The sequence below is a fragment of the Saccostrea cucullata genome, unplaced genomic scaffold (assembly GCF_032062105.1).
Source record: "Saccostrea cucullata isolate Sc308-1 unplaced genomic scaffold, CSIRO_AGI_Scuc_v1 ctg1840, whole genome shotgun sequence".
Classification (NCBI taxonomy): Eukaryota; Metazoa; Mollusca; class Bivalvia; order Ostreida; family Ostreidae; genus Saccostrea; species Saccostrea cuccullata.
In genome coordinates this window covers 77,072-104,171 of record NW_026927735.1, presented here as the reverse complement: position 1 = coordinate 104,171, position 27,100 = coordinate 77,072, and the positions used below count along the sequence as shown (strand labels likewise).

At 33.4% G+C, this 27,100-nt stretch overlaps 1 protein-coding gene, 2 long non-coding RNA genes and 1 other non-coding gene across 6 annotated transcripts; 2 read left to right on the top strand and 2 right to left on the bottom strand.

Moving 5' to 3' along the window:
* Positions 1 to 1,158: 1,158 nt before the first annotated feature.
* LOC134275404 (uncharacterized) lies at positions 1,159 to 2,372 on the bottom strand. 3 transcript variants are annotated; one of them, XR_009993817.1, is made up of 4 exons: positions 2,307 to 2,372; positions 2,036 to 2,075; positions 1,859 to 1,924; positions 1,159 to 1,340 (listed from the first exon to the last, which is right to left on the bottom strand). It is a non-coding gene; the product is annotated as an uncharacterized LOC134275404 (long non-coding RNA). The 3 variants fall into 3 exon arrangements; XR_009993815.1 differs by lacking the exon at positions 2,307 to 2,372 and having other exon boundaries at positions 2,036 to 2,125; XR_009993816.1 differs by lacking the exon at positions 2,307 to 2,372 and having other exon boundaries at positions 1,159 to 1,337; positions 2,036 to 2,125.
* Positions 2,373 to 3,786: 1,414 nt separating this feature from the next.
* Positions 3,787 to 4,244, bottom strand: LOC134275381 (uncharacterized). The gene is made up of 3 exons (XR_009993811.1): positions 4,179 to 4,244; positions 3,992 to 4,059; positions 3,787 to 3,855 (listed from the first exon to the last, which is right to left on the bottom strand). It is a non-coding gene; the product is annotated as an uncharacterized LOC134275381 (long non-coding RNA).
* Positions 4,245 to 5,692: 1,448 nt separating this feature from the next.
* LOC134275380 (uncharacterized) lies at positions 5,693 to 21,513 on the top strand. The gene is made up of 14 exons (XM_062757665.1): positions 5,693 to 5,823; positions 6,088 to 6,180; positions 9,636 to 9,779; positions 10,084 to 10,156; positions 10,391 to 10,501; positions 11,949 to 12,074; positions 12,758 to 12,825; positions 13,070 to 13,155; positions 13,301 to 13,516; positions 15,569 to 15,686; positions 19,731 to 19,867; positions 20,025 to 20,135; positions 20,505 to 20,661; positions 20,977 to 21,513. The coding sequence occupies exons 1-14, from the start codon at positions 5,750 to 5,752 to the stop codon at positions 21,086 to 21,088; spliced, it is 1,626 nt and encodes a 541-aa protein (XP_062613649.1). The 5' UTR covers positions 5,693 to 5,749; the 3' UTR covers positions 21,089 to 21,513.
* Positions 12,407 to 12,557, top strand: LOC134275409 (U12 minor spliceosomal RNA). Its single transcript, XR_009993819.1, has one exon. It is a non-coding gene; the product is annotated as a U12 minor spliceosomal RNA (small nuclear RNA).
* Positions 21,514 to 27,100: the final 5,587 nt, after the last annotated feature.

Sequence of the window (27,100 nt, the reverse complement as noted above, 5' to 3'; positions counted from 1 at the left end):
ATTTGTGCATTTAATTACATTATACTTCAGATTTCATATCATTAATGCAAGTATATACTTGTTTTGTTGTGGAAAGGAAAAATGGGGAGGGGTGTTAACATTGTTACACTCAAATGCCAAATATGTAATTATTAATTCAATTAATCTTCTTAAGGAAAATAAAAGTTAAAGATTCATTTCTGTTCTTACAATATGCCCCAGTTTGCCCTACAGAGTTCTTAGTAAGTTTGATTTACATTTTATGAGACAAAGGAGGGGTTTGTCTTATAAATACATGTCTAATAAAAACATCCCGGTCAAAGTGTCCCCTGATTTTAGTCAAAGCGCACCCTAATTTTGGTAAAAATGCCCCCTAACATATATTTATAGAAAAATACTGCCCCCAAATACTGGTCAAAGCGTCCCCTGATTTTGGTCAAAGAGCCCCCCCCCCCCCCCCCACACACACACACACACACACATATCTTTTTAGAAAATTTTTTACTGTCCCAAAGAAATGGTCAAAATGACTCCTGAATTCCTATAAAAATATATTAGGGGCGCCATGACCAAAATCGGGGGCGTTTTGACCATTGCTTGGGGACGGTTTCGAAACGATTTTTTTCTTTACAAAATATGTTAATTAGGGGCGTTTTGACCTACGGCTGATAGAACGTTTTTGGAAAGTTTTTCCCCCTAAATATAAATACATATAGGCAGGAAAACATTTCCAAAAAGCTTGTACAGAATTTATATTAATAAATACACCATGTACACCACAGAATAAGAAAGAACAATCCAAGGGATTTCATCCACAATAGCCTGATTCAATGAATTTGAATGCATAACATATGAATATTCCTGTAGTATGTAAGACCGGAATGCGTCCTCTCTTTTTTTTTTACCTTGACCTGTCCTTGAAGGGTTACCTCCCTTTGTTTTTAATCAATAAAATTTATTTTTTCAAAAATCTATCTGGTGAAAAATGATTTTTTTAATCGTTTTACTTTTCTTATTTTACCTTTACATGAAATAATGTTCATAAGGCCATTATACTTCATAAGATGTTATACATAAGGAAAACAATTTGAATGAAAATAAAAACAAATACACAAGAACATTAAGATCAAAATTATTTTGATGAAATTCAAATCTTTCAGTTCTCATAATGATAATAATATAAAGTTAATTTTCTAATCCATATGAAATAGTATTATTATGATTCAGTATAAAAGGTTTTCTTCGGGGGTCTTAAATGATAAAATTGAACAATCACAGAATAATAAAATAGTTTATCAACGTTTAAACAAGCGGCGTAATCTGCTCTGAAATCCAGTTTTCCCCTTCTTCTCGTTCTTCTCCTAAAAAATGAAAGGTATACAAAGCAGGCACGTAGCATCGTATTTGAAAGTGGGGGGGGGCCAACCAGAGAAAAATTTTTTTTCTTACCTGAAAATGTTGACAAGCAAAAAAAAAAAAAAAAAAAACCAAAGTTAAAAGTTGCCCAAACTCGAAAATCCTATTTGGTGGGGTGGGGGGGGGGGGGGGGGGTGGCCAACTTTTTCAAAGCCAACTTACTATCAATCACTTCCAATTTTTTTCCCTACAATCCTTCATATCACTATACTATGGTTATAAAGTGGGGGGGGCCAACCATCCTATCAATGAACATTTACTATAGTAAAGGTTATGTTGGGGAACAAAGTGGGGGGGGGGGGGGGCAGGCCCCCCTGCCCCCCCCCCCCCCCCCCGGGTGCTACGTCCCTGCAAAGTCAAATGTTTGTAAAAATCCTGAATTACATACTAGATCAAGTTTGTTAAATTCAGAATTCTCAAAGGGAAAAAATTTAAAATGAAATGAAAAGGAGTGGATGTTTACCTGCTTTTTCTGTGGTTTGCCACAACACAATAGCCTTCTCCAGCCTTTTGACTTAGGATCATTCTCCTATAAGTCAAAATTTATTCACATAATACAAATGTTGTGGGGTTTTTTGTTTAACTTTTAAAAACAATCAATAACTTCTGTTACAAACGCATTAATATGTCAAATACGTACCATTTCATTGCTGATATCTGGTTCTGGGAAAGTCGCAGTGCTATAAATAAAAGATAAAAAAAAATCACATAAATTATATTTTGGTTTTTTTCCTTCTACAATTATTAAAAATACTAAATATGTATATCATTTCACGTGATATGTGTACTATACAAGCTGCAATAGCAGCCAAATAGGAGATATACAAAGGAAATGATAGACAATAATTTTGTTTATTGTTTTTCAATCATTTTTTTCAAGCCACAGGCAGTAACAATAAACACATACATACCCAGGAATATCACAGTCAGGTGGAGCTCGAATCGTAGGATCAGGAACAGTTTTCTCTGGAGCTTTGCATGTACAATGGCTGTCAACGAAAAAAAGAATACGTGTAATCTCTATCATAGTCAAACTTGATTATCTTTAAATCCATTGCATAAAACTTATCGGAATATCCGAGCAATGATCATTAGGGTAAAAATATAAAGAAAAAATATGGCTGAGACAGTTAACTCACTTCAGCATATCTCTGATATTCAAGATATGGGTGATCGATATAACACAATTCGAGATAATGGATTCCAACTGTATATTTTATAGATGCATACGTAGATGCATCCCAATATTTTACGCAGAATATTTAAGGAGATTAATTACATTTAGTATGTATTTTAGATATTTACGTCCAGAGGATTTATATTTTAGAAGAATACACGTCAGCCTACAAATTACTTTTATACCTTTGGAATCATTTTCCTGTGGTCTTCAAGAGACCTCTGTGTCGCCATGCACGCTACTTCAGCACATGTTGCACGTCTGGTCGAAAAAGTGAGAGAGTAGTGGACAATCTCCGAGCCAATCATGACCTTGACCTACAGAAAGTTAAAAAAAAAACATCATTATTAGAGAAAATAATAGTCAGAGATGGTAGGACTAGTATACAAAATATAATATGAAATATATTATGTATTTGAAATAAATATCTCTGTTCAATAGATACCTTTTGTATTTTCAATTTCTGTGTGTTGTAATTTGCAAATCTGAATGGGAGAATAGCTGACTGTCCTTTGTCTGGGCTAAAAGCAAAAAAAAAAAAAAAAACAATATTTCAACATGCTTTGAAAATAATGCATCATAACAATATATATAATATTTCCATCTAAACATATATGCTTTGAAATGTTCTAATGTATATTGTTGGCTTAGAATGGCAAAAGAGAGATAACTTGATTTAAAGAATGTAACATGTTCAATTATAAATCATTTACCTTGCGGTAGCCTGTTTAGTTGCAAGTATTATTAAGTCCCGTACTGTTTCCCGAGCAACTCTGCGGAATATCTGTTGATTAATAATAAATTACAATTAATTCCATTGCGCTCTTCTGAACTCAAAGATTTTAAGGAGTAAATTGTGCTTTTTTTTTCCTTTGAGAAATTATTAAAGCAATGGTAAAGGAATTTTAGGCTTACAAATGTAAATCACTAATTGTAAAACTTTTATGTTCACATATCAACAGAGAGGATTTTACTTTGGTATATATTTTCAACTACAAACGATGTGTGCAGAAAAAAAAACTTTCGTAAAAATTTTGTCTCGCTGATAAAAAACGAAAAAAAAAATGTTGTAGCGAAAAATTGATGTCCTCTGCAGCATATTTATATTTTGTTATTCCTGTAAAGCACATTGCATTTACTCCAGTATCTTATGTAAACATTATTTCATATAAACATTATTTTTATACCTTCTTTGCTGTATTCTTTGCTCCTCGTACAAATCCCTTTGTGCTTTAATCCTTTCGTCTGAAGTTTGCAGTAGAACTGACTGTTCTTTGCCAACACTGAGAAAAATAAAGAAACAAATAACCTTATACATTTCCCGAACTATACACGATATTTTAGCATTGGCGTAATATGTTTAAAAGACGCATGTTAATAACAATAAAAACAATTTTAATGTCTTCATATATCACATACCTGTACTCGGTACCAGAAAAATTTCTGCAAACCCTGTCCAATACACCATCAAGGATGCTTTGCACTATCTAAAACCAAATTAAATGTAAAATGTATATGATTTTTGGCTCTGGCAGTAAATATACATTTTAAAGGTCATACAAGTTTTAATGAAAATACATGTATATGAAGCCATGCTATTTCTTACCATTTCTGATTCCTGGTAGTCAACGTCCCTGAGACTTTCGAATTCCCTCAGCTTGTCAGAGTTCTACGATAAAAATACAAAAAGTCAGTTAGACTCATTTATCTTATTATACTAGTCTATTTTAAATAAAAAAAAAGATTATATTAGGTCGGTTTAATTGTTAAAGTCAGTTAGACTCATTTATCTTATTATACTAGTCTATTTAAAAAAAAAAAATAGATTATATTAGGTCGGTTTAATTGTTAAAGGGTTAAATGAATGTTTTAAAACATTTAACATAACTTACCTCTGATGAACTGGCCATTATAATGTTCAACGAACAGTGAAAGACAATCAACAACTAAACGGTAACCAAGAATAATGCAAATAGCATTATGACGACTTTGATAATTGTGACGTCATTTTTATTATGACGTCAAACAATTGAAAAACTAAATATTTATGTCTCAATATAAACTCCATTTCTTCTGGTTATTTTTACAAAGAGAGCTCGTCTAAGTATTTATAATTTCTAAACTATAAGTATTTGATAAAGATTTAAAAAAAAAAAAAGAAAGAAAAAAAAAACCTACCTCTCCTCGTTTTACTTCCATTTTCCACACCAAAAATTCTAGACTGAATTTTCGCTGTGTGCACAAACACTGTGTCCACAACAAATGTCAACTAAAATCTGATTATGACGTTATTAGCTTTGTGACGTCAGTTGGACTATGATGCCATCCGCATTTGTACGAGAGAGAGAGAGAGAGAGAGAGAGCGCTTGCATTATTCTTTATCATGTTTCATAATGTTTTGTCGCCTTGTGTAAATCAAAGTATTCCATCAAGTTTTCCCCTTTTCCATGTTAATCAACCAGGCGGGTAAAATGAAGTTATGCACAAAAAATCCAAAATTATACATTTTGATTTATAATCATTATGTCAAATTTGATACTTGTAAATTTAGACAAGTTAAAATTGGCAGAATGTAATACATGTATTGGTAGAACTTTTGTGGCAATTTTCTATAGCTATATAGATTTCTCAAATTGTAAATGAAATATTAAATATCCCGCGTTGTCCAGAGCAAGTACAACATTTTAATTGATCGTGAATGTTTCACAGTGTGATACATGTAGTAATGTTAGCTAAGAACAAGAAAAAAAAGCCAATAGATCAAGTGGTGCAGTGTACGTCTAGTTATTGAATTGAATTTTTTTTTCTTTTTCTCTTCTTTTAAATAATTATATTTTTTCATTTATTTATTTTATTAAGATAAAAAATATCATACACAGGTTTGGTTGGATTTTTTTAATTTAATCAGCACAAAAATTTTAGAGGTAATAAAACTAATATCAGGGACTTAAATATACTATAGTATATGGTTATATCAACTTCGTACTTTGGTTCACAAGTTATGCCTTGAAGGCAACATTTAAGACCTCATGACATTTAAAGAATGCTGGATCCTCCACTATAAATCCCTTAACCTTTCCGGAACTTTTTTTTTTACTTTTATACACACCGGATGTAAATATTGCATTACTTCCCTTACTGAGAGTAGCACGTGTGGATGATTTCATTCCTGTCAAAATGGGTAAAGCTGCAAAATCAAAACGAAAGGGAGAGAATAAGGTTAAAATGATGGTTGTTCCGTGGAGAGACAAGTAATTAGTATTTGATTTATCTATGTTTGATATTTTTTGTTTGTGTATACGACTGCAAATGAACGTTTTATTTATCATATTTATGCACAACACACTTGACGCACTAGCACATGGACAGCGGATAGAGCGTATTTCGAAAGTTTTCTCTTAAATATAAATACATACAGGCAGGAAAAAAATTCCAAAAAGCTTGCACATAATTCAAATTCATAAATCTACCACTTTATAAGAAAATTTTCTGAACAATCAATTTGTTTCTTTCAGAGAAGAATTTCGGCAAGTGTATGCTGGTGTATTTTCTGAGGATCTAGAGCCCAAGCAGAGAGCAATGGCGAAGATGACTACATGGCAAAGCAGGTATATATATAAAATATAAAACTGCATATCTGAAGGCCACTTTTCTGAAATTAGTGAATGTTTCTGGATTTATTTCACTGTTTACTCACAGGGGCATCTTATCCACTCTGTTCTCTACTTCACATATAAAAATACACAAGGGAAGAATCGAAAGTAGCACACGATTTTTAAAAAAAGTCAAAAAACAACTTACTTGAGAAAAGTTACACAAATCCTGAAAGGAACTAGCGCAAATAATGTCCTAGTACTTATCCAGGCTAAAATATTCCAGACATATCCATCGAAAATAGCTTTTATCCAACTAAAACCCCAGCTTTCTGCACAGTGTGAAACTCTTCGCCCAAGAAAAGATAACTCACCCGGATGACAATAGGGTAGTACCCGAAGTCTTCCAATGGCACTCGGAAGGCCTCGGGTACTACCCTATTGTCATCCGGGTGAGTTATCTTTTCTTGGGCGAAGAGTTTCACACTGTGCAGAAAGCTGGGGTTTTAGTTGGATAAAAGCTATTTTCGATGGATATGTCTGAAATATTTTAGCCTGGATAAGTACTAGGACATTATTTGCGCTAGTTCCTTTCAGGATTTGTGTAACTTTTCTCAAGTAAGTTGTTTTTTGACTTTTTTTAAAAATCGTGTGCTACTTTCGATTCTTCCCTTGTGTATTTTTATATGTGAAGTAGAGAACAGAGTGGATAAGATGCCCCTGTGGTTTACTGTAGTAAAATTGGGTGATTTCTCCAGTGTTTTCCCTTTATTTCAAAATAAAAGGTTAGAGATCAGTTGTAACAGGCTATGGGCTGAGGTTTATGAATAAAATCTCTGTGGACCTTGCATCAAACTTTTATTTAAAGCGGCATTTTTGTTAATCAAAGCGGTCAATTTGGCCGATAGCCGGTTCTTTGGGAAAACACTTTTTACTATGGATAATGTCGCCTACCTTAGTATAAGGTGACGACTAACACCCAGGTTTACATTGTGGGTAAACACAGGTAACTTACAACAAGGAAAACGTGGTGAAGGGTTTGACTGGTAAAACTTGACTGATGAGGGAAACGTGCCAGCACAGATGGATGGCTATGAGGTTAGGTGAAAAGTCATAGTGGACATGTTTACATATACAATTTCACTACAATACACTGTATTTGAAAATTTTTCTGATCATTTGTTCATAACATATTCTTTTTACTTATTCCTCAATAACAATACATGTTCAAGTCATGCAAGAAGTGTTAAAGGGGCATAGACACAGTTTCAGGTAAAAAATTTCCATTTTTTTTTTCCATTTTATCAAATATTTAAGAATGGTCTTTCTAATGATCATCAAAAAGTTGAACTTTTAGTTGTTGAGATAAAAGGCAGATTTAGAGCTCCAAATTTTTGTTACGTAAAGATTAATATTCTAATATATGTCATTCAAAGCAGCTAATTTCAATACGCCAGTTTCGAGATTGTAACTCTTTTACGATAGAGGCGCAAAAAGTATCCATTTCAGCAGGGAGGTGGGACAGGTTGTTTCTGAATACAAACGTGCATAAATAAATGAACGATATTTATGGCTTTTAAAATTTATTAAATGTTATAAAAAGATAAAGATTTTTAGCAGTGATGCATTTGATGATTTTATTAAGTTCAACTATGCATATTTACAAATCTGCTTTGAATTATAGGTACTTGAAAACGAAAGAAACGCCGTTGTCTTAATAAAAAGGAACCGATTTTCTTGATTGTACAAACTAATAAAAAAAAGTTTGTGAAAAGAATCAATGTGTCATTAAGATCGCCTACGTACAATGATCAGATGCATGTGTATCATTTTTATTAGAGATCCAAATTTCTTCCCTTATCTGAAAAGTCTCACATCCACCGACATTTTCTTTTTTTGTTATGATTTTTTTGCTTTAAAAAATTACGTCTTTAAATTAATTCGGTTATTCTCGGAATGTAGAGTGCATCATGACAATCATGTAGTTATGATAAATCAGTATATCGATGATACAATGTATCCAATATATATAAATATCAAATATTTGTCCCACCTGTTTGTTTACACGGCAACGAAACTACCATCCTCAACGAAAGAGCGCACAAAGGGAGATAATCTCGAAACTGGCGTATTAAGAAGTTAATTCTAAATACAATTAGACAGTTTCTAATGATTTGCTGAATTTCATTTTGTTATAAATAAGATATGTTCTATATGTAAACGAAAACAAGGCACGAGCCCTGTTTACATTTTGAAGAACTTTAAGTTCTGTATCCCGTTAAATGTTTATCAATAAATGATGTTCAAATTTTTGTCGATCATTAGATGATTCCTTATTAGGGATTGTTAGCATTAAAACTGTGTCCATGTCTCTTTAATATTGACTTGCCACCAAAACTGAAAGATTAAAAAAAAAAGAAAAATTTGTTTTTTGTTTTAAGGACAGATGATACAAACAAAAAATGGTTGCCTGGATTGGTATATATTTTTTTGTCTAATTTCATTGCAAAGGATACAAATAACAAATTTCTAGAATATGTAGAAATTGTATTAACCTTCTCTGATGTTCATAAGTCTGCCCTTCTGAACCCATCCTTATTAATCTATACAAATATTTTTCGCTTCAAATCCCATTTTTGTGAAATTTTGGATAAAAAATTAAAAACTACACGGTGAAACTTTTTCATTTTAATCACTTAAACATGACCCAAGTTGTTATTTTCAAATTTTTTGACATAATTAAGTTTGTTTGTATCATCTGTCCTTAATATTAGTCCCATTCGGGCTTAAACAGTTTGGGGTTCGAACATGGATATCTCAAATACCATGGATAATGTCTATTAGTAAGTGATTGGGAATTTCTTACCAAGTATTTCTCTAATATTTCAAACCCTCAGATGTTCTTAAGTTTTTTCTTGATCCCCTCGAGTTTTAGAGATAAAGAAGTTTGACTTGACTTTTTCCATGGGTTTCACTGTATCTTTCAGGTAGTAAAGTTTTATAGTAAAGTTTCATAGTCTGATGGATTGGTTAATTGTCATGAAAGCCTCACTTCAAAGTGACAATCAATTTCATGAAAAAAAAAAATCATATTGAATATTCAGTGTTCTACTGTAAACACATGGTAAATCTGGAAATTTCTACGTCGATTTTATTTTGCAAATCTGGGTCAAAATACTGTAGATTAATTTTTACGTTTCAAAATTTTGCGAAAGACCACTACTTTGTTTTCATTTTCTTATTGTTGAATTATTTTTTAAGAAAAATATTTTTGCAAATGCACTGAACTTGCAAATTTGCTAAAAATTTATCTACAGCAAAAATTTCCAGATTAACGGTATGGAACGAATCCTACTAGGGCATCCATACCATAGTCAAATCAAGCAGAAAAAATAGAGATTGCTGAAACTTCTTGCTGTTCAAGTTTGGCATGTATAAGTCATTTTCATAATACTTATTTATTTTTACAGGGCGCTTAATAAGTTGCCAATTGCTATTGAAAGTACCATGGCATTGTGTAGAGCATGCATCTCTCATCAGCTTGCCATGCAAGAAGGAACCGTCCACGAAAATCACTTAAAGCTGGTGTATGAATACAGCATGGGTATTATTAGGTCAGTAATCAAATTGGGAAATTTTTTTTTTTTTAAATTCCCAAATGTCATGTAATTTGTAAATCATTTTTAAGGACAAATATCAAATTGATATACATTTTTATACTTTTGACTGGAGCAAATTATGTATCATTTCATTTTATTAGTAGATACATAAAGTTAAATTTATAATTAAAATTAAACAGAAAATATTTCTCCCCAAATGCAATCCAGAGACAATATCTTTTACATCTGAGATGTAAGTCATCTCCTGCAGTAAAACTTATCCCCGGTAACTGTTTTGAATTTGTTTTTCTTATTTTAGATTTGTAAACAACATAACAGAACTAGGGCAGACTGGGAGAGTTAGAATGGCAGTCCACACTATAGCTGGAAATGTATGTAGGAATGATATATAAAACATCAGACTATATTCTTTAATTTGAATGCAAAAATCATCTCCTAAAGTTTCAAGTTGATAGTATCTACTCTAAGTTCACGATGTTACATTTATATTATCTTTCAAGTTTGCTGTCTAAGAAACATAAAATTTCACTACAGTCTTTTAAACATGTTAAACACACTGAATATTTTATGCACTTGACTTGAGACTGTATCTTTACCTTTGATAGTTTGGTATCCCTAACTGGATCGTGGAGATGAGACACAGTGCCACACATAGAACCATGCCTTCCCTGTCAGAGCTTACCGCCGGCACAGACTGGGTGTTAGAGTGGCTCAAGGTACAGGGCATAATTAACAACAAAATGTCTTAATCATGGAATTTCCATACAGTAATGGCATTTTCTTGCATGCATTCTGAAAACCCGTATAGTAAAGGGTTTTAGAGTATTACTTGATCTTTCGGTCTCAAATAGCTATGGAAGTGGTACTATAGCTGGCTATTTTTATTGGTGAAAATTTTATTTTTGAATCATTTATATTTGTACTAATGTTTTTAAAAAAATTGGTGGGGGTATGTGGTGGATTTTGATATTTAAATATTTTTTTTCAAAATCACATATTTTCAAGGGGTCAAATTTTCATGGTTTGAGGAAAATATATTAGTTCGTGGGGATTTGATTTCGTGGTTGAAGAATTGTTCAGTAGAAATATATGTGAAAAATTGCATTTCCTGTTGGCAATAAAGAGATAGGTTTAGGTACTCCATAAAATGGCCCTGTCAATATACCAATTCACCGACCAAGTCCTTACGTCCTATTTCAATCATCAACATAAAGTAGAGACTTAGTGCTTTCATTACCTATAAAAAAAAATTTGCTCTGAGAGTCCAAGTTTTGAAACTCGGGCGTTGTGAATTATGTGAAACTGTAATGTTCTTGATTTTTTAAGAAAATGGGTGAAATTGAGCATCTTCAACTTTTGATAAAAATATGAGCCCACCCCACGATCCAAAAATTCTTTCATGGATTAGAATCTTCTGAAACAGTTCTTTCATCATATAATTCAACATTTTAGATCAGAGGTTGGGGGCTATGCAAAATATTAAAAAACAGCTTAAATTTTCGGTCATTTTTAACAAAATATTCAAGATTTGAGGAAAATGACGAAATTCATGACATCATAATACATGTACATAGACAAGAAATAAAATTACGTCAATTTTATTTGATATGAAGTCACCAAGAGTCTAAGTAAAATATAACATATTTTCAACTAAAACTAAGTGGTTCTGATTTTTCAGAAATTCACAGGGCCAAAAATGGACCGATGTGAACTTTGTTCTTTGTTGGTCTCTTAATTGTAACCTTGAAAACCACGAAAATTAAACCTCCACGAAAATTAGTGATTTCACAGAAAGCAAAGAATTGGTCATAATGAAATTTTGAATTTTTTATACAATATATATAGTAAATTCAAATATGCAAATGAATAATATACTGAATCCAGGGCGAAATTGCCTTGTCAAGCAGGTACACAAATACCTTTAGAATATTTTTTGTGTGTACATGTAATCATGATTCATTGGGAACTCTTTTAATTTGCAGTGCCTTTGTTTTAAATTAAATCACTATCATAATGTAATTAATTTCTATTTTTAAGATTCTTGCATATAGGATTGATGATGTTTTTATTAATATAAACGTTTTCCAATCTATTATTGCTCATTAAACCTTGTTTGGAGTTTGATTTTTTCATACACGTTCTTCATTTCATTTTCTCGTACAGGAGGATTTCTGGGATGCACAGTTAAAAATCATGGAGACGATCAAACCTAAAAAATCATTTGATTTGGAAGAAGACAGGGAATTTGTGGACAACATTATCAAAAAATACATGGCAGATACTCTCAAAGTAAGATCATTTTTCAGGAGGGGTAACTCTTACACGTAATTTAGACTCAATGTAATGCAGACATTTAACAGATTTGCATCCCTTTGATCAGTTTGTGGGGAATAATGATATGTAAGTCTCATTACTGATGGAATGTACTTGTAATTAATCAAGCAAGTTTGACAAGATTAAAATTTGTACAATAATTAAATGTAATTTGGAGAGGGAGGTTCAAAATACTAAAAATATTATTGCAGATAAAGTAAATTAATATCAATTATTTTGATCCCTCATTTTGAAGGCTTATTAAGGTCTATAATTTATATAAGTTTAAAGGGACCTATTATATGTTTATGCCTTAAACTAATGAGTAAGGAAAATAATGAACCTGGGTAGCGCCAGGTTCCAGAGTTTAGTCTCTGAGTAATTTGTGCAAGGGCACAGGTCGCCCCCACGGTGACCCGCTTACTTCCGCGGGATGCCTGGGTAGTTGTGATCTGCCTGTCCGAAAAATTCAATTTAATGTCAGTGAAACATGAAACAAAGATGATGCATTTCCATGTACATGAAAACTGAAATATTTTTAAAGAAATAGCACTTGTCTGCAGGTATTTATATTTTCCATATCACTTTTAATTACCAGGCTGCTAAAATTGCTTTTTTATTTAAAACAATGTTGACAAAGGAATATGATTTTTTTTAAGGCCATCAGAACAGGAGATAAAAGTGTCAATTGTTACAGTGATTTACTCAGACTACTAGAGCGACATAAGTAAGTTTGCCTCATATAGGCATAAATATTAAGAAGACCTATTCTCACTCAGTTCAGTAGTAAAGGAGTCCATATTTTCTATGTCATAACTCTCTTTTGAGCTAAATATTAAGTTTTACATACAATGGATTGTTCCTGAGTGTTTACATTTAAACTTACATGGTATGTATATGTACCTTAAATCAGGAGTAAACTTTAATTTTTGAAATGTTATGTTGCTTAAGTTATTTTATGAATTTTTCAGGTCCAGGATGCTGTGTTGCATATTCAAGAAGGGTCACTTCATACCAACTAATGCACAATTAAGAGAGTTAAACATTAACAAAAGGGGCAAGTTTTCAACCTGTTTTGTAATTGTCGAAATATAAGGTTGAGGTTCTCATTATTTTAAGAACTACCAACTTCTGTATTTTTTACACAATTGTCAACATGCAAAAGTTGTTGAAATTTAAATAAGTATTCATTCTAATTACAGAGCTAATGAGGTCACCCCAATTAAAGATACCTGACATCTTGGGGCGACTGTGGGGCCCATTACTGAACATCTTACACAGAATGAAATTGACCTCTGCCCTGGTACAGTTGATGGTTACCATGGTAACCGACACAGAAAACTTCCAGAATTTCTTTTTATGTAGTTGGTTACAAAGGATCATCAGTTCTAACTCCATGAGCGGAAATTATGAAGAACGTGAGATTAAGGCCATAATAAAAATATTCCTAGATTCTCATCCGATTTTTTTCCCCCGCCTCAATTTTTTTTATTTCTGTTTTTCTTCGTCTTTATTCTGATCGGGATCGGTATTCAACTACCACTCAACTTTCATTTTAAATCCGGCGAATGTCGGCATGATTTTGATAGCTGAAAAGATGGTAATTGCTGTAATACATATTAAATAAGGGTCATTGATTGTGAAAGATTGGTGATTATGTGAAGTATGAGATAACTGGACCTCTACTATGACTTTTATTCCGGTATTATAGATAAATCTGCACTGATTGGCCCGGGTTCAATAAAAAATCTGCAAAATGGAAAAATAAAAAATATAAAATAAAAGCCGCCCGCCCGCCTCGATTTTTAAAAAAATTCGGATAAGAATCTAGGAATTTTTTTATTTAGGCCTAATATTGACATATTCAGTGTTCACAATATTTATTTTAAGATTTCTTTTATACAAATATTAAGCTGATTAAATCTAGCACTAAAAATAAATATGATTTCAAAAAAGAGACATTTTTTGATGGGAGATACCATGGAATTTGTATATCAATAGGAAAACGGTCAGAGTCTCAGGGGCAAAAAATTCAAAATACTCAGATTTTGAGTACTATAAGCAACTGAAAATTCTAATGTTTTGTAATGCATTACAATACTTCTATTTGAAATTGGTAAAATTTCACTGTACAAGAGCTACTAGGAAATTAGTGAGACATTTAGCCTAACTTAAGTGAAGGAGGAGGTGAATTCATGAATTTTTTTAAACGAACATAATCATCATTAAGCCCGGATGATATTATAAACTCATATATGTATGTCTATTTACCTGGAGCACTCCACAGAGATGCTAATCCAACACAGCTTTATTGTTACTTAAGCATGTTTTTTTTTCTTCAATTGAAATGATTGGAAAACATTAACTCTTCTTTTTTTGTCATTGTATGTTAACGTTATAAGAATGAAGTCAGAAAAAAATTCCTTCCATTCCTAAAATTACTTCAGTCTGGAAAAAATCATTCAATCATGACAACTATCAAAATCCTATATGATACACTTTACCATGGCACTGTGTTTGAATTACTAGTCCCGTGGTCTGCACAGGAGTTTCCTAAGCTCCTCACAAGATTTAATGTATACCAGCTATTCGTCCTTTACATCAAAATTCATTTTGACATCATAATGATATTTCTGTTGCCTAATGAAATACTTTGCCATGAAACTGGCATTTTAATTAAGATTGTTTGAACTTGCACAAAATAAAATTGAAATGATAGAAATAATTTATCAACTTAATCTGGGTACTCCAGGATTGAACATGATTTTTTACTGTACCAGGTACTCCTACCATAACAATACTTGATATCGCGATTACTTAACTTAGCGGAACTCTTTCGCGAAGGAGGTAGGAATCGTCTGTTGGGTGGGGGCAATGTGCTTTTCAATACAATGCAAGATCGATCATTGTAGCATTTATAAGGACAATAAAAAAAATCCTGGGGGAATACCTCGTTAAACAATCGCTAAACCAGCCTTATATATTTTTGAGAGGAGCCAATCCTAAATTGTCACATTTTTAACGATATTTTTAATTAAGCGGACTCTTCTCGTTAAATTTTCTTTGAAAATCGTCACATTTTTAAGCAGATAAAATATTCTAAACTTTCCTTATTTGACAATCTACCATTTAGAGTTCAATATCTGGCAAAACATCGTGATTTTGGCATTAAATTGTTCGAATCATTCGATTGTCACTACTGTAAACAATGTCATTTGCCCCCAGAAATGTAGACTTTTCTCGACTCCCCAGCAAAAGAGCGGTAGTAAGTTAGATAACTGCGCGGTACTCATTGGTAGTCGCGATATAACGTATTAATATACTATTTATTGAAAAAAAAATTAGAGTAGAAAGAAAAATAAATAAAATTTCTTTTTAATTTCATAACAGCCCTTATATTTGCAAAAATGAGATTCTCTTAAATTCAAAATAAGTACTAACTCTAAATAAAACACTTTTTGTGAATTTAGGAAATCTGAAAGCAAGCAAAAGGAAGCTTTATAAATACAGGCGACACATTCCTCATAGACTACTCCTGGAAAAACTACTGCGACAGCCCAGCATCTACACACAAGTCATCATCAAACTGTAAGTCATGTCAACACCCAAGTATCTACACACAAGTCATCATCAAACTGTAAGTCATGTCAACACCCAAGTATCTACACACAGGTTATCATCAAACATAAAGTCATGTAAACATCCTACTGTCTAAACACAAGCAAAATCAAAGAATTGTGGTTCTCCGCTTTCGTTGTCTTTGTGGGTGAGATGTCAAATATGAAGGCCTATCATATGTCATTTAGAAATTATCACCAAAGTTGAATTTTTTAAGAAATAACTTCAATCTTGAAGGCCAAAGTCAAGGAGTCAGAAATCATAGCATGCTTGGAAATATCTTGTCACAGGTACTGCACATGTCAAATATGAAAGCACTATCTCTTCTCAATCAAAAGTTAAATGGAACAAGATGCATTTGAGAAACACTTATGACCCCATATCGCAACAAAGCAAAGATAAAATTTTTCTTAAGTGCAAATTAAATATATTGGTACCCAAATTTTAAAAAGTAAGTCAAACTCCAAGGTCAAGGTGAAATGGTCAAAGTTCTTGGTATCCAATGAAAGGTCTTCTCACAAGGATGATTTATGTGAAGTATGAAAGCCCTAGCCCTTACCATTCAAAAGTAATGGCCAAGGTAAAAGTTTGTATAAAGTAGGTCAAACTCCAAGGTCAAGGTCAAAGTTGTTGATATCCAATGAAAGGTCTTGTCACAAGGAATAAATATGTAAAGTATGAAAGCCCTAACCCTTCAAAAGTTATGGTCAAGGTTTTTTTTTTAAAGTAGGTCAAACTCAAAGGTCAAGGTCAGAAGGTCAAATATCTTGTTATCCAATGAAAGGTCTTGTCACAAGGAATAAATATGTTAAGTATGAAAGCTCTAGCCCTTACTGTTTAAAACTTATGGCCAAGGTTTAAGTTTTTAAAAAGAAGGTCAAACTCCAATGTAAAGGTCAAAGGGTCTTTGTGCTTGATACCCAATGAAAGGTTTTGTCACAAGGATTACATATGTGAAGTATGAAAGCCCTAGACCTTACCGTTTTAAAGTTATGGCCACAGTTAAAGTATTTTCATAAGTACAGAAATCTCCAAGGTCAAGGTCAAAATATCAAAGTTGCTGATATCCAATAAAGGTCTTGCCACAAAGAATACATATGTGAAATATAAAAGTCCTAGTATCTACCACTCAAAAGTGTTACAGCCAAAGGAAAAATTTAAATATTTTGTGATAAAGTGTGTCAAACTCCAAGTCAAGGTCAAAAGGTCAAATTTGGTGGTACGCAAAGAAAGGTCTTATCACAAGGAATACACATATGAAATATGAAAGTCATAGCTCCACTAAATCAAAAGTTATGGGCAAGGTTAAAGTTTTTGTGACAGACGGACAGCTAGACAGACTGACAGACAGACGAATGAGATTTAATGTCCCCTCGCTTTTGCAAATGCGGGGTACAATAAGTCAAATCAACACCCCGGTAACTATACACAAGTCATCATAAAATTGTAAGTCATGTCAACACCCCAGTATCTACACACACGTCATGTCAACACCCTAGTATCTACACATAAGTCATGTCAACAACCCAGTATCTACACACAAGTCATCATCAAACTGTAAGTCATGTCAACACCCCAGTATCTAAAACAAGTCATGTCAACACCCCAGTATCTACACATAAGTCATCTCAACACCCCAGTATCTACACATAATTCATGTCAACACCCCAGTATCTACACATAAGTCATGTCAGCAACCCAGTATCTACACACAAGTCATGTCAACAACCCAGTATCTACACACAAGTCATGTCAACACCCCAGTATCTACACAAAAGTCATGTCAACAACCCAGTATCTACACACAAGTCATCATCAAACTGTAAGTCATGTCAACAACCCAGTATCTATACACAAGTCATCATCAAACTGTAAGTCATGTCAACAACCCAGTATCTACACACAAGTCATGTCAACACCCCAGTATCTACACATAAGTCATGTCAACAACCCAGTATCTACACACAAGTTATCATCAAACTGTAAGTCATGTCAACAACCCAGTATCTACACACAAGTCATCATCAAACTGTAAGTCATGTCAACAACCCAGTATCTACACACAAGTCATGTCAACAACCCAGTATCTACACACAAGTCATCATCAAACTGTAAGTCATGTCAACAACCCAGTATCTACACACAAGTCATGTCAACACCCCAGTATCTACACACAAGTCATCATCAAACTGTGAGTCATGTCAGCATCCCAGTATCTACACACAAGTCATCATCAAACTGTAAGTCATGTCAACAACCCAGTATCTACACACAAGTCATGTCAACACCCCAGTATCTACACACAAGTCATGTCAACACTGCAGTATCTACACATAAGTCATGTCAACAACCCAGTATCTACACACAAGTCATGTCAACACACACACACAAGTCATCATCAAACTGTAAGTCAAACAACCCAGTATCTACACACAAGTCATCATCAAACTGTAAGTCATGTCAACAACCCAGTATCTACACACAAGTCACACACACACACAAGTCATGTCAATGCCCAAGTATCTACACACAAGTCATCATTAAACTGTGAGTCATGTCAGCATCCCAGTATCTACACATAGGATGTAATATTATAGGGTTATTGAACTTATATTGGTGAATATTGGCACAAGTTGGCTGTTCAAATGCACAAGCTTCCGAGTGCATTTGAACAGCTAACGAATGCCAATATTCACCAATATAAGTTCAATAACTCCTTTATTATATAGTTTAAACATTTCCATGTACAATGATTATTCAAGCTAAACAAAAAAGCAAATTGATGATTTTTTAATATTGGTATTCAAATTATCGTCTGTCCTGTAAGCGTTCAATATCGCATCATTCGGATGACCCTACCGAGCGATATGATTTGCTTATTTAGGTTTTAATGGGTATAATACCTACTAATTTTTAGCTCTACTGGTTAGAGACCAGAAGAGCTTATGCGATAGTAAGGTGTCTGTCTGTCTAGCTGTCCTTCTTTCTTTAAACAATTTTTCAAAACGCTACTCCTCCTACAGTTTTGGTCTGATTTTAATATAACTTGGCACACAAGTAGACTACACTAAGATACATAAAATAGTGCTTCAATTTTTGATTTCGATGAACAGTGTTAACGTTGCCATGGTTACTAAAAATAGAATTTTCTGTGAAATTCCTTTAAAACACTACTTCTTCTACAGTTTTGGTCTGATTTCAATATTACTTGGCACACAGGTAGACTACACTAAGATACATAAGATTGTGCATCAGTTTTTGATTTCGATGAACAATGTTGCCATGGTTAGTAAAAATAGAATTTTCTGTGAAATTCCTTTAAAATGCTACTCCTCCTACAGTTTTGATATAATTTCTATATAACTTGGAACACAAGTAGACTACACTAAGATACACAAAATAATGCATCGGTTTTTGATTTCGATGAACGGTGTTGCCATGGTTACTAAAAATAGAATTTTCTGTGAAATTCCTTTAAAACGTCACTCCTTCTACAGTTTTGGTCTGATGGAAATGGCTTCTTTTCTCATCCTTTGTTATAAGTACAAACCAGTAATTTTTTTGTTTACAACAGGTATTCGGAATGTTTTAGGCATACTCATGACATACATGTTAATTCCTAATACAAAGTCATTGCTCAATAAAATGTCAAGATATTGAATGCTAAAATTCCCTAGATTTTCGGTAGTATTTTATTAGAGACTATTTATGAGCTATATAATAAACAAGAAAAATTGAACTTAAATTTAGTCAAATAATTTGGATATCAGCACTTGCCTCCTGCTGTGTCTGCAAGCTGTGGGTCAGACTTGTTTCTCAATTATCAAATATTTAAGTTTATGTAAGTTGAAATATCATCATAGCAAATCTTTCCATGGTCTCTTGATACATGTATTTGTTTTATTTAAGCTGTCCTATAACCAAAGTTCTGAACTCTCTCTTCAAAATCAAGAAAGCATATGCAAGCTACAAGACCTACATTTGTTTTAATGAAAATTTTCACTATTGTTCCAGATTACTCCCCCTACAAACTCCAGCCATTACCCCAGCAACCAAGAAGAAAATTTACAAAATTTTAGATGTCGTTTGTGGAAAATCTTCACAGAATGATTTATTAAGTGAAAATGCAACACCAATTCATTCCATTATAGGTAGGTCCATTGTCCAACAACATAATGTGTATTTTACTTGAAAACTAAAATAATTTGATATTGAATATTATTAGATATACATGTATATACTTATTACAAATTACCTGTACAAATTTGTATTTGCTAGTTTATCACATGTGATGTTATTTTATATTAGATGTTGACAAGTCTGTGATAGGCTCTGAGGGTGAGGAGAGTTTAGCCCCGGGCGGAGATTTTCAGCATCAGGCCCAGCGGTTTAATCAGTCTCCGTGGACCAGAGATCAAGGTAGCATCACAACACTGTAAAAATACTTTTTTCCACTAGGTCAGTTATCCATGGAATCACAATATCTGTTCAATCCACTGATAGAAAATTATGCAGATTTCATGGCTTTTCACTGTGTGTTTTAAATGCACTGTAACTACATCGGCCTAGCTGATAAATATTTGCCAAAATTGGTTATCAAGTATACATAGCTTGAATTAGTACCATGAAGAGAAATGTTTGTATACGTTACCAAGACTATGGAAAAAGGCAGATGTTTTAAAAAATTTCAAGCTTGGTAGATGGTTAAGGGAAAATACATGTACTTAGCTATGAAATTATTTCCACCCCTGACACAGATTTACCAGTCTGTCTGTCTGTCTGTTGTAGATATCCTGAACTGGGAGCGGATTCCCCTGGGGTCTCTGGATATGGTCCAAGGGCAGATAACTCCCATCTCTGGTGATGAATCTCAGGAGGAGAATCCAGATGAGGAAGATTTTCCAGATAAAGATGACTTATATCCTGATCCTTATGGCGTGAAATTGTAAGGTCATGCTTATTTCAGATAAAGATTATCTTTATAACATTAATATAAAAAGTATGTGATTTTACATGGTCTGCCAAGTGTGTAGTTATTCAGCTTTATAGTTTAATATCAGCAGAGAGGATATTTGCTTATTTAATACGTGTGTATCTATCTATACAAATACATATCCAATCTGATGTTTAATTATCTAGGTACACTCAATAATGTTTTAGAAAAAAATCATGGAAAGATTCTTTATGTTTTTTTTATTTCTCCAATTCAATTGATTTTATGCACATTTTTATTATTTTAAAGCTTTTTTATACATTTCAGCAAGCAATACATGGAAACATCAAATGAGGAGGAGAATGGTCTTCAAAATAAAAGCAAGATATGGACGGATGAAGACATCAACATAATTAAACAAACAATGGACCTGATTTAGAATTTGTCAAATTCAGAAATGTTTTAATTTTCTGAATGTCATTCCAATGATGCAAAAGTGTTCCTATAACTGTTTAATGCCTGCCTGCTAGCAGAGGGTCTGTGCCATTTTATTTTCCAGGTTATATTATCTTTGTTTATAATAATGATAACATGACATGAAAATTGTCCATAAAAAATTGTTTAGATGTTAAAATCATGTTGTTAAGAGTCTTTATTACTTTTTTTCATCATTTATATGACATATCTTTACTCTCTCAAGTTGTTCCTCTCAATATATGTATGTAGGAATCCAAAGTGCAATGGTCTGCACCCTACCCCGTTGTTCTGACACACCTGGTCCACAGTCCGATGGTGCCAAAAAACAAATGACGTTTGTAATGTCATAGTACCCCTGCACAAAATTGTGATCCTGCACCAATATGAATAAATACAATCAAATATCATATGCAAAGATTCACCCTAATTTCTCAGATAGGTGTGAAACTAGCCCTAATCAACTGAAAAGTGTGTAACAACTATAACCTAGAAAATCTTGGGTAGTTGCAAGCCTAACCATAATTATATAATTACATGTAGTTGAATAGTGTGCAAGGACTAAACTTAAAATTCTTGGGTTGTTAATTCAATATGCTATTCTAGTGCCTAAGTACTATACCTAGCCAGTCAAGTGGTGACTGTGAGCTAGTGGGTGCAAAATCAGTAAAATTGTATGCCAGGATGAATACCAAGGAACTATATGCAGTATATTGCATATGTTTGCCCCCACAAAAGTCAAATTTTGAAAACTTCCTGAAATGTGCTGAATTCAATAAATTGTTATATTAACAGAAAATATTATAGTTCCAGAGCAGTGTATTCACAATTTCTGTTTTTAGTCACAAACAAGTCCGATTTTATATCCTTTTTCAGTGGACAAAATTTTAACAATTTAAGCTTTAAAATTTATAGAGCTGTGTGTTCAGGAACAATATTGACATATTTCATTGATATTATCATTCTACACATTATATCAAAATATTTATCCTGAACACACATGCGCTCGGTGACTTTTATTTAAAATATCGACGAAATATGTACATTTTTCTGCAAAATTCATAAAAACTGAAATTACGTCATATTTGTGACGTCATTACGTACATATGACGTCAATACTTATGAAATTATTCAGTGCATTGAAGTCAGCATATATTCCCCTGTTTAAGGACTTAATTAAATATTACTCCATCAAAGTTTGATTTTGGGGGGCAAATGTTGGTTAATACCATATATTCTTTATGTCTTTTGAATGCAGGACAGTGATGTATAGGATTGACATCGGAATATTTTGAGCTCAGAAACATTGATTGTTTCTCTACACGTTCAGACCTTAGCCTGTCAGACTATCACACTTTAGTGCAGCATGTCTCTTGGGAAAGAGCCATCTGTATTTGGCATCAGTATTGACATCAAACCAATGTCAGTGATTGGCCCGGATCATTGGACTTAAGCGAGACCATTGGACTTTGGAGTCTTACATATAAATTACGAAGTGTCATACAAAAAACTTCAAAAATAGGATTGTGGATTAAAAGCTGAAGTCATAACATATAATTCTCATTCTGTTTGTAATACAGGTTACATTGTAGCTACATTGTATAAGTGACCATCATAATCTCAAACACATAGCATTGAGGGGGGAGGGGGGGGCTTTTTTCCACACAACTCTTCACTATTGAAAATGTAACTTGAAAGGCTTGTGCCCCCTCCCCACACACATACTTTTTGTTGCAAATTTTCAATGTTTCAAATAAAAATAATGTATAAAAATGTAATGAAAATTTCGCCCCCCCCCCCCCCCCCCCCCTGCACGAAATGGATTTACAGATGTGATAGTCTGTATTGTCATTTACTTTATTTCGAGTTCACTTGGATATATCAAGTTGAAATATAAATGAAAGTACCCGTAATTTATTATTAATTGACAAAACTTCATCAGTATACATCTAAATGTTTATTTGAAGGCAATAGCAAGTTTTCCTTTTTCTTCCCAGGTTGAAATATTTGAATAAATTCTGCGTAATAAGTATATAAAAACAAGTCTTCTTAGTTAAGGAGCACAGTTTGTTCCAATCGGAATTCCGACAAATTGCTGGAAGACTGGACCCGAAAGATTACATAAATATCTTGAGAACAGCTTCAGAGTGCTTTTCTGTAGAAATTATTTTTAACAAAGTAATTTGGAAATGATCAATAAAAATTGAAAGATATAGCAAAATACATGTAATTATTAATCGAAATATCTTGCGCATCAAATAAGTTTTGAGAATTGCATCAGCTTTCGTTTTCATTTAGCTGCCCAGTCAAACTCTGTCAAAACATACCAGTACATGTAATTTCTACACGTTTTAGCAGAACAGCGCGAAAGCAAGCATGTTGAATCAAATTACCGATGTATATATAGTCATGACTTCTGTTTTTTTGCTGCTATATATTGATGATTAGTTGTATTTAAGTATCCGTAGTCTTTGATGGATAAGAAAATCGTGATTAGTACGGGATTTGATTTAGCTGCCCAGTCAAACTCTGTCAAAACATACCAGTACATGTAATTTCTACACGTTTTAGCAGAACAGCGCGAAAGTAAGCATGTTGAATCAAATTACCGATGTATATATAGTCATGACTTCTGTTTTTTTGCTGCTATATATTGATGATTAGTTGTATTTAAGTATCCGTAGTCTTTGATGGATAAGAAAATCGTGATTAGTACGGGATTTGATTGAAGCCCCGGAGAATACAGTCGTGACTTTTACTAGACATGTGGCTGCTTCTGTCGTGATCCTGAGCTCACGTTATTAACGTCATGTCTGTTAAACTTTTAATTAATACTGATAATGAAACGTTTATAGATGTCATGAATTCGAACTCGACACGGAAGATGTAGAATGCAACGTTACCTCATTTAGACCTAGGCTGATGCTTAAAGTACTATTTTATAAGTTAAAGATAAAAATTAAGAACCATTTAAAAGCTAGAATGGATACAGTTTTCTATATTTAAAAAAAAGTTACCACACACATCTCAATTATTAATTAAAAGCATTTAAGACAAAAGAGAAATACAATGTATGGAGTTAAATCAGTTTTCTTAAAACTTATGGTACTACATGTGTATGAATACAATTTAAACACAGGCGAAGGAACCTGTGTGTGTGATGGGGGGGGGGGAGTGGGGGGGGGGGGTTCAGACCCTTTTTGAAAATATACACATATATAATCTCCCTTCTCTCGACGGATAATTAAAAAATCGTGAAAAGCATTTGCACGTGTTCTATTGCAGTATGGTACAATGACAAAAAAGGATTGAACTTTTAATATCTATGCCACTACGAAATGTGTTATGAAATTCAGATCTTGCAGTTTACGTGATGTTGCGATAAGGAAGTCGTCTAGATCGTGCAGCTTTAAACAATCGCCAGCCCAGATTAAATTGTTCCCTGTAAATTATTAAAGTTCTGCTTCACGATTCCCGATGAAGAATTCTCGAAATAAACTAAAGAATAACATTCAGATTTTTTCAGGATGTGTTTTTAATAAATTTTTGTTTGAAAAAAATAATTTTAAGCATTTAGTTACATGTACTTTACTGTATATGTATCCGTTTAGACACAAATGTTTCATTTCTGCAAATAATCAACTGTTGTTGATTCCACAGGTGCTCGTGGACAGGATTGTTCCTACCCACTGACCCATCCCACCCCCTTTTCAATATGAAAAATCCCACTGGGGAAGTGCATGTCCTCCGGACAAGACTGTATATACCGAGGACCCATATGTCGCAGTGGATGTCAAACAAAAAAGTCCCTCGCTGCTCAAAAGCCTCTTCAATCAGGAGTCTATTTGAGTGAAAAATTCTCGAGGTGACGCTAAGCAAACAAACAAAAGGCCCTTTTTCTGGCCTGTCCTACATATTATATACTCCCATATGTAATGGTTTGAACTGTGTCAACTTTCTTGAACGAGCTTAGAAGAAGACTCTTAAATTTTTAAGATTATCTTTCGAAAGAGGTCACGGTTCAGTAGAAGAAACTTGAGCCTCCTTCACTTAAACAACAGAATGCTTTCTTTAGTTGTTAGTACGGGAATGAATGTCGCAGCTGTTGCAGAAAAAAAAATAACCCGCGTAAGAAAGATATTTTATTGTTTGTATTTATATCTGTTTAAATTATCATTTAAAGTAGGATTAAAAAGATTAATTGTTGTATTATTGATACGTAGGTCTTAGTACGTTTCATTGATAGAACAGCCACTGATCTAGGAATCTGTACAGGTGATATGCCTAGGGTTGTTCTTGCACTGATTAACGCAATGGGTTTTCTTAAGAAATAAAGGAGAAAATATTCAGTGGATGTAAATAGATGAGAATGCTTAGCTTTGTGGCTTGTGTTGAATGTGGCCCAGTGGTTCTTGAAAAGAAGGATGGGGAAATTTCAAAGATAGATGAAAGACGCATATCAGACAACATTTATCAAAGAAGCTCACTTGGGCATTTGGCTCAGGTGAGCTAAAAACTAAAAATAAGATGTTCATGGGCCACATCGTTCACCTGAGCACATTAGCTAGGAAAAAGCACAAATCAGTTTAGTATTGAAATGTTTACTGGGGGTTGGGACGGGGGTTTAAATTTTATACTACTTGGGGATGCCTCCAAACCAGTAAAGCATATAACTCTGTTGTTCTTGAGAATAATTATAAAGTCGTCCTTTCTTTATATTTCTTTGTAAAAAAAAAAAAAAAAAAAAAATCGATCCCCCATTGTTGCCCCACCCTACCCCCAGGGGTCATGATTTAAAAAAACTTGAATCTACACTACCAGATGGTTCCGTATAATTATCACCAATCATGACTTTGTTGTTCTTGAGAAGAAGACTGTTAAAGATTTCTTTTTCTATATCTTTCTATATAAAACTTGACTCCCCATTATGACCCCATGCTACCCCTGGGGATCATGATTTGAACAAACTTGAATCCACACTGCCTGAGAATGATTCAACTTTGAGTTTCGTCTTTCCTGGCCCAGTGGTTCTCAAGATTTTTTCAAGATGCCGGTAATTTTTCACTAATTTGTAATTATCTTCCCTTGGAAGAGGGTGTGTGGCCCTTCATTTGAACAAACTTGAATCCCCCACACCTAAGGATACTTTGTGGTAAGTTTGGCTAAAACTAGCCCCTTGGTTCTTGAGAAGAAGTCAATAAAGTGAAAAGTTCACAGACACCAGACAAAATGTGATCAGAAAAGCTCACTTTAGCCTTCGGATCAGGTGAGCTTAAAAAATAAAACAAGATAGGAAAACAGTAAAACCCTTTTTTACGTGACTAAGGAAATCTCTGGGTATTTGAACTTTGCGTTTTATGACAAAGATCAGATTAATAGATATTGTGCAAAATCTCTATGTGATTCAAAAACGGTTCTCGTTTTTTGAGATTTCCATATAAACAAGTTGACTTATGACTTGTAATAAGCATTTTAGGATGACAATATGGCTATTATAGGGATTAAAGAGGAAACATCTTTGCAACTCCTCAAGAGCAAATCGATGATTCAATCATATAATTTTGGAGCAAATCCATGATGAATCATATCAATTTGGAAGCATGTTCTGGTAGTGTACATCCATTTTTTCTCTCAATTCATGGCCCAGTTTATAATTATAAGATGGGGCCACAAAAGGTGATCAAAATAAAGAGGAAAACTTGCTTACGGGGGATGGGGGGGGGGATCTGATGAAGAACTAGGCAAAAGTGACACATGTGAGTTTCTGGCCTATGGACCTCTTGTTATTTAAAATTACTGAAAACAGGAAAATCTGAGTAAACAAAAATGTCAATTTTCAATTGAACAGGGTCCTTTTGCTGGGCCTGAATGCAATGGACATTAATCTCTGGTGTCTAAAAAATTCATTTTACAGTAGCTTGGAACTTGCCCAATTCGGATGGATTGACTCAAAATATTAATGATAACTGAGACAGAG